Source organism: Ovis canadensis, chromosome 2 (assembly GCF_042477335.2).
Source record: "Ovis canadensis isolate MfBH-ARS-UI-01 breed Bighorn chromosome 2, ARS-UI_OviCan_v2, whole genome shotgun sequence".
Classification (NCBI taxonomy): domain Eukaryota; kingdom Metazoa; phylum Chordata; class Mammalia; order Artiodactyla; family Bovidae; genus Ovis; species Ovis canadensis.
Window position 1 is genome coordinate 50,850,906 of NC_091246.1, and position 8,089 is coordinate 50,858,994.

The 8,089-nt window shown below is 46.1% G+C and overlaps 1 protein-coding gene across 1 annotated transcript in view; it reads right to left on the reverse strand.

The window, feature by feature from the left end:
• Positions 1 to 7,163, reverse strand: part of LOC138433448 (stimulated by retinoic acid gene 6 protein-like) — a 41,417-nt gene extending 34,254 nt beyond the window's left edge. The window contains exon 1 of the mRNA XM_069576126.1: positions 7,028 to 7,163. Coding sequence (XP_069432227.1) covers positions 7,028 to 7,047 — 20 coding nt within the window. The 5' untranslated portion in view covers positions 7,048 to 7,163. The remainder of the gene's footprint in view (positions 1 to 7,027) is intronic.
• Between the last annotated feature and the right edge of the window lie 926 nt (positions 7,164 to 8,089).

The window sequence follows — 8,089 nt, forward strand, 5'->3', positions numbered from 1 at the left end:
GACAGCTTGGAACTGTGTTTGTGATATATCGTTAAGGGAAACATATAAAACAACATGATCCCAAGTTGTGAAGAATGGTTATCTCTGTGTAGTGGGATTTGAGTCCATTCTACTTTTTAAAAGTGATTTTTCCAAATTGTCCGAGGGTACTGCATAGATGTAGTGCTTGGCAACTGCTTAGAACAGTGCTTAACACAAAATAGGCAGCAATGAACATACGCTGGATGAATGACTGGGTTTTGTAATCAGGGAAAAGACTGGAGGTTTTTTGCTTGGATCCCAGAGCAATAAAACACCATTCTGAAGGGAAGCTGCCCAAGAATCAGCATAAAGTGAAAATATGCAAGATTTGTTCTATGACGGGGTATAAATTATAAATCTTTCATTAATTGAAAAGATAGAAAATTTAAAAATTGTTTAATAAATAAAAAATAAAGATTTAAAATTAAAAGTAATGAGGATGAGTCCAAGCAATGACACAAACCTGGTACATCTAGAGCACAGGTCATCTGCATTCCTAACTTCTTTCTCTGACACTCCTGTGCTGATCGCCTGCTGGGAGCAGTACGGTGTCTCTGTGCCCCACAGTCCTGCTTCCTTTGGTCCTAATGTTATCACTCTACAGTCATCAAACATATGATAATAGCTTTTATCGATTGATGTCACTTTATTATGTACCACTATCTCCTTAGGAATTCTATCTTATGTTATCTTAGGTAGTCTTTACAAGTAGCAGATTGTAATAACTCCTTTTCAAAATGAGGAAATGGAGCCAGGAGAGGTTTCCTAACTGGCCCAGGAGGAGGTGAGGCTGGGAGCCAGGCACCGCTGTATGACACCATCCTCCCAGCCCCTGCTGCTAGCTCACGTGGCTCCTCAGAGCTCCGAGAGTTCGCTGACCTTCCGGGCTGTGGCTGACTCATCTCTGATCCTAAATCCAGTCCAGCACCTGGCACAGACAGGATTAGGGCATGTTTGTTAAATTCCATGGGAACTTCCCTCAGGAAGTTGAGGCCCAAAGAGGGCCAGTGAGCAGAAAACATCACAAAGCCCAGGTTATTCCAAGTCCAGCTCAAGGTGCTCGGTGAGTGTGGCACCGGCCACCCTCGGGGCAGAAAAAAGGGAACTGGTTCCCACTGCTGAGTGCAGAGAAGGGATGAGAAGGAGGAAGAGGTGTGTGCACTGTGTGTGTGTGCATGTGTGTGCATGAGCATACCTGTCCGTGCGATGCCTCCAGCAATGAGGCAGCCTGTGTGCCAGGGTCTCTGGGGTCAGCCCAGCCCCGCCTTTGTGAATCCCTTCAATCCCCTAACACACAGGCTCCTCCTAGTCCTGCCTGGAGCTGGAGTATGCTCAAGCTGGCTTGTATCAGCTTAGGACTGTCACATTATCAGGAATTTTGCAAGCCAGTTTGTAAACACCACCAGTGGTAAAAATTGAAATGTACAAATGCATAATTAAATAAATTATTAAAAAGGAAAGTAGTAAAGCCTGAAAACCCATCACCTCCTAATTGCTTTGCTACCTTTTGCTGTGATTTATCTCTGGAGGTTATACGTGCAGGATGAAAACTCTGTGTTATGGATTGTGCTACTTCCGTGCCTCCCTTCATACCTCCATTCAGCGACATCACATCATTAGCTTGAAATCAGCCAGGCTGGGAGTATTTACACCAGGGAGATGGGGGAGCACTGCAAATCAGGCTCTGATTTGTGTTCTGAGACTGTCTAGAAAGTGACAGAGAAAATGTTAACAAGGCAGATTAAATTTAAACATGTTTGTAGCCATTACATTATGAATAGCAAAAAAAAAAAAAAAAAGGAAATATTCTTCTAGAATTTAAAATTCTTATCTCATTCATCCAAAAAGGAGTTTCTGGCAAATGAAATTCTGACTCACACCTTGTTTCCACTGTTGCACGTTTGCCTTACTCATTAATGTCAATAAATGTATCAACCAACACTCATGTCGGAAATAAACTCATGGGTCAATGGCAGGTTGACTACATATACAAGAGTTCTGGCAAAAATCAATGAAAGCATTCTGTGAGATTTAATTGGGTCTGTGCAGTTTGCAAGAAAGATCACTGTATATTTGTTATTTGTAAATTGTCTGTGATACCCTATTCTATCAGTACAATTCCCTGCTTTTGGACCAAAGGAAAGTTTTCTTTCTTGGGTTGGAGAGGTACACTCATTGGCTGTTTCTACCTTCTCATATGCCAGACCCCATCTGCTCCTCTGTCCTCAGAGCATCTGGGGTCAGCCCTCTCCAGACTGAGTGCCCCCTCAGCTCCAATCCAGTGCACGTCCATGGGCAGCTGCCCTGGTGTCCCTGGCCTCCTGCTAGGTGAGGGAGTGTCTGGGACTCCCCTGCCCTGGGTTCCTGATCACACAGTGGACTGAAGTCCTTCACCTGGTTAACCAGTAGCCTGAGTGCTCTGCACACCTGGCTCCATGATCAGTGTCCCGCTCCACACTACAGGTTGGGGGGGCGGGGCGGGCAGAACACAGCCATCTTGCCCAGAATGGCCCCTCTGTCCTCCGGAGCCGCCAGCCTCCTCTGAGGCCCTCATGTAAAGGCACCTGGCCAGGAAATACCACTTTGAGCCCACCCAGCCCTGCTCCTAAAAGTGCCAAGGCTTTCTAGTCTCAGATGAGCCCAGGGTCTCAGTTTGGTTACTTGTGAACTGAGATAGTTGGACTGCTTGGGACTCAGTCCACAATCACAGCAGGGAGCCCACTCTGTGGAAGTCTTCATACATCTGTGTCCCCCACTGGAGGAGGTGCTCCCTAGGGGCAGGGACCTTCCTCATTCTTCTTATGTGTTCAGCTCCTGACCCAGAATGTGGCAACAACAGGTGCCCACTATGCTTAGTCATTCAGTCATGTCCAACTCTTTTCGACCTCATGGACTATAGCCCACCAGGCTCCTCTTTCCATGGGATTCTTCTCCAGGCATGAATACTGGAATGGGTTGCCATGCCTTCCTCCAGGGGATCTTCCCAATCCAGGGATCAAACCCAGGTCTCCCAAGTTGCAGGCAGATTCTTTACTGTCTGAGCCACCAGGGAAACCCTAGTGCCCACTAATGCTTCCTAAATGGATAGATGGAAAGTTAACCTTTCTCAAGGGCCTACACTATGCCAAGCTATCCCTCAAGGGTACGCTTTTATTAACTAATTTCAGCTTCATGATAGCCCTGTGAGAGGTACTATCATCATCCCATTTCACCTATAAGAAAACTGAAGCACCAGAAGGTAAGGAAACACATCCAAGCTTCCCCAGCCAGTGAGTGGCTGAGTCTGCATCCCCCTCAGCTTGCTTCTGACAGCTTCCCCAGAAAGTCAGTCCCATGTGCCTTGCTGTCTGTTTGTCTCCCCACTGCCTGCTGGTCTGTCCCTGTCTGTCACTTTCAGTGACTCTCTGAGAATCAGGGAGAGACACACTTATACCCTGTTTTGATTCCATTTTTTCCCCAGGGCGGTTGTCTGTCTTCTCTGTGTGTCCAAATCAGTATTTTTCTCCTTTGCCGTGACTACTCCCATTCATCCGGACCTTGCTGTACAGCTAGGCCAGGGCTTCCCAGGTGACTTAGTAGGTAAAGAATCTGCCTGCAGTGCAGGAGATGCAAGAGATTCGGGTTCGATCCCTGGGTCAGGAAGATCCCTTGGAGGAGGGCATGGCAACCCACTCCTGTCTTCTTGCCTAGAGAATCCCATGGACAGAGGAGCCTGGTGAGCTACAGTCCATGGGGTAGCAAATAGTAAGACACGACTGAAGTGACTGAACACGCACGCATGTACAGCTGGGAATGATCAGCTCTGGTTGGTAACCTCCATCAGAGGGTGTGTATGGGCTGTTTTCATGCATGTGTGAGTCCTCAGATCTACCCAGAGGAAAAGCCTGGGATTTGGAGTTAGAAGCCTCGTGAGCTGGGGTGAATCATTTCTCCTGTTGAATCCTTGGTTGCTTTATCTGTAGAATGGATGGGATGCCAGCACTTTCCTAGATCCTTAGAGGATGGATAGGAATGGTGATTTGTTAACTGACAAGTACCATGCTTGCTGGGCCTCAGGACTGCTTCCACCTTCCCTACGACTGCCTCCCACAGATGCTGTTTCATGAGGTGGGAGTGGAGTATTCCAGGCAGCAGCCTGGCCCCCAGCAGACCCTGCAGTCCCTCCTGGATGTGGGGTCTCACATTATCAAGAGACACAGGAGCCACAGAACCAAGGAGCTGGACTCCTGGCTGGGTGTCTTGGCTCCACTGTTTAACCAGCTGGTCAACGGACTCAGAGAGACAGAATCAGCTCAGCCAAGTTGGGAACAGAGCTCTTTCCCAGGGCAGAAGGACTGCGAGAATTTTCCTGTCTTGAGCAGGGCACTATAGTAAACAACAGAGCTTTACAGTTTATAAAGAACCCTCATCACCAAGGTCTCACCGGATCCTCAGAGAACACCAGTCAGAGGGAAACTATCACTTGTTCTTGCTGGGACTCAAACACACGTGATAACTTTAAGATGAGCTATTGATTGGCCTTTCGTCTCTGGCCTGGTTCTTTGTTCCATCTTCTCCCAGGGCCTCCCTGTTTCCTCCTCTGGGTGTGCAGATCTCTGTTTATTCTCCTTTGCCTTGACCTTACCCCTTCAATTGGAGCTTACTGTTCAGAGAAGAATGGTCTGCATCTGGTAGCTACCCTCCTTTGGAGAGAGTGTATGGAAATGTTTTCACCCATATCTGGCAAGTTCAGGCAGAGTTACCACGCAAAAAATGTGTGATTGAAGAAGACAAAGGCCCCCCCTTTTTTTTTTGCTCCCTTCCATTCTTAACTGTCCTAAAAAGCACCATTCATTTTTATTTCTTTTATAACCTTACCCTTGTTTACTGTGCTTTTCCTAATAACTTCTTATACCTGACTCCTCACCCTAACATCTTTTTTTGTCTTTAGCTGCAGATGGTATTTAGGGTGACAACCTCAGTCACTGGGAGAGTTGACTCAGTTTTCCTAGGTCTCCCACATATTCAGGAGGTATACACGTGCACGTGTGCTAAGTTGCCCCAGTTGTGTCCAACTCGGTGCAACTCTATGGACTCTAGCCTGCCGGGCTCCTCTGTCCATGGGATTCTCCAGGCAAGAATACTGGAGTGGGTTCCCATGCCCTCCTCCAGGGGATCTTCCCGACCCAGTAATCAAACTTGTGCCTCTTACATCTCCTGCATCGGCTGGCAGGTTCTTTACCACTAGCACCACCCGGGGAGCCCATACAGAAGGTATACATGTTATTAAACGTTTGTTTATCTCCTGTTAATCTTTTTTTTTATTATAGGAGTATCTTGGTCAAGAACCTAGAATAGAGGAAATATTATTTTTTCCTTCCCCACAATAACATCTTGCAACAGTCTAAACAGAGAATCCCCTGATACCAGGAAGCAATGGTTCTCCTTTTTGAGTAGTCTTTTTAGTTTTAGAATCATTTAAGATGAAATGTTTAAGTTTAAATGTTCGAGTGAGAATTCTTAATTCATGACATCTAGACATGACTTTACAGCTCTCAAATGCCTTTCGTATTCTTTTCTCATATGATCTTTACAAAGCTGTGGGTTAGGACAGGGGTTAATAGGTGAGGAAACTGACTAATAGATGAGAAAACGGAGGCTTTAAGATCTACTAGAAACTACAGAGCCAGGTTCCAAACCCAGATCTTCTGGGCTCTTCCCATCCTGTAACTTCAGAATGAAGACAAACTGAAATCTGTTCACTGACCCGAGAACCTATCTGTGGTTCTCTGCTCAGTGCCCCCTGCCAAATTACATAGACCATGCCTTCTTCCCGGCTCCATGAATCACCAATAGCAAAGACAGTCACCAGGTTTCTCAAAAAACTAAAAATAGACTACCATATGACCTAGCAATTTCACCTTTGGGAATATATCTGAAAACAACAAACACACTAAGTTGAAAGGATACATGCACCACAATGTTTGTAGTAGTACTATGCACAACAGCCAAGATATGGAAGCAGCTCAAGTGTCCATCAACAGATGAATGGATAAAGAAGATATCCTTTTTAGCCACAAAAAGGACAAGATGCTTGCCATTTGCAACAATATGGGTGGACTTGGAAGTTATGCTAAGTGAAATAAGTCAGACAGAGAAAGACAAATATCAATTGATATCATGTATATGTAGAATCTGAAAAATACAACAAACTAGTGAACATAACAACAACAGCAGAATATAACAACAAAAATGAATATAACAACAACAGAAAACCAGACCCATAGACATAGAGAACAAATTAGCGGTTACCAGTGGTGAGAGGGAGGGCTCCACAGGTGGCACTAGGCATAAAGAACCTGTCTGCAAATGCAGGCGACGTAAAAGATGTGGCTTTGATCCCCAGGTGGAGGAGGTCCCCTGGAGAAGGGCATGGCGACCCACTCTGGTATTCTTGCCTAGAGAATCCCACGGACAGAGGAGCCTAGCTGGCTATGATCCATAGGGTTTCAAAGAGCTGGACACGACTGAAATGACTTGACGCCTACACGCATGCAGTGGCGAGAAGGAAGTAGAGAGGGGCAAAACAGGGGTAGGAAATTAAGAGGTACAAACTATTATGCATAAAATAAACTACAAGGATATATTGCACAATATAGGGAATATAGGGCTTCCCTACTAGCTCAGACAGTAAAGCATCTGCCTGCAATGCAGGAGACCTGGGTTCAACCCCCGGAGAAGGCAATGGCAACCCACTCCAGTACTCTTGCCTGGAAAAGCCCATGGACGGAGCAGCCTGATAGGCTACAGTCCATGGGGTCACAAAGAGTTGGATACGACTGAGCATTTTTACTTTCGTATGGAATATAGTCTATATTCTATAACTACAAATAGAGTACAACCTTTAAAAATTATGGATCACTACATTGTGCATCTGTAACTAATGTTGTACATCAACTGTACTTCAATTAAAGTACTTCTTTTAATTAAAAAATTACTTGTCTCAAGCTGGGCCCTGATAACTCACCTTGCATTTGGGGGAAACATCTTGGTGGAAAAGCACTGCTTGCCACCCTGCTGAGCAATCTGCTTCTCTGAATTGTTCTTTGGGCTTCTCTGGCCTCTCGTTGAGTGCTTCTGGTATTCTGATGTTCTGCCCAGTTTCTGTCACATCATTCAAAATTCCTCAGACAAAAACAAACATCTAGTCAAATATTTACTAGAGAAATGACAGTATGTGGTGGCCTCCTTCCTTGTTTGGGAACACTACTGGCTATTCTTTGGCTCTTCCACCCTTCCCATGATTTCTCATTCAAGATCAGGAACTGCCCTCCTATTTTCTCTTTCTGAGACTCCTGAAATCTCTTTTAGTCCCTGCTGGCGGTGGGCACTGGCTCCTTGAGATACTGAAGCTTTGTTCAGCAGTTGAGGCCTCTTTAGCTAGCTGTAAAAATTATTACAGGCAATAAAGTAGGACTCTGCCTACATTGCCTCAAGGCAATAAACTAAGAAATTAGGACCACTGCCTTCAAGATTCTCTCTAGAAACAAGACCGTTTGCTGGGAGGAGGGGCTAGAGACAAATTCAAAACAGAACCCTAGTCCTGTAGCAGAACCAGGGCTAGCTGTCCACCAGGAATTCCTACTCCCTTTCCATAAAGTGAAGCTGCTGCTGGCAAGGACCTGCCCAAACAAGGGGCATATTTCCCAGCCCACCCCAGCATCTAGGAACAAACATGGGACCAAGGTTACCAATGGAATGTGAGCAGAAGTGATGTGCATTACTTCCGGGCTAAGACAGTTAAGAAGCAAGTATGTTTTTCTACCCTCTCCTTCCCCACCTGCTGGTTTAGGATTCAAAGGCCTGAAAGGAACGGGAGGGAAGGAGCCTAGGTCCCTGGATCACCATGTAGAGGAAACTGTCCTCTATACCAGGGGTCCCCAACGCCTGAGTCACAGACCGGTACTGGGCCATGGCCTGTTAGGACCCGGGCCACACAGCAGGAGGTGAGCAACAGGCAGGCAAGCAAAGCTTCACCTGTATTTACAGGCGCTCCCCATCACCTGCATTACTGCCTGAGCCCCATCTC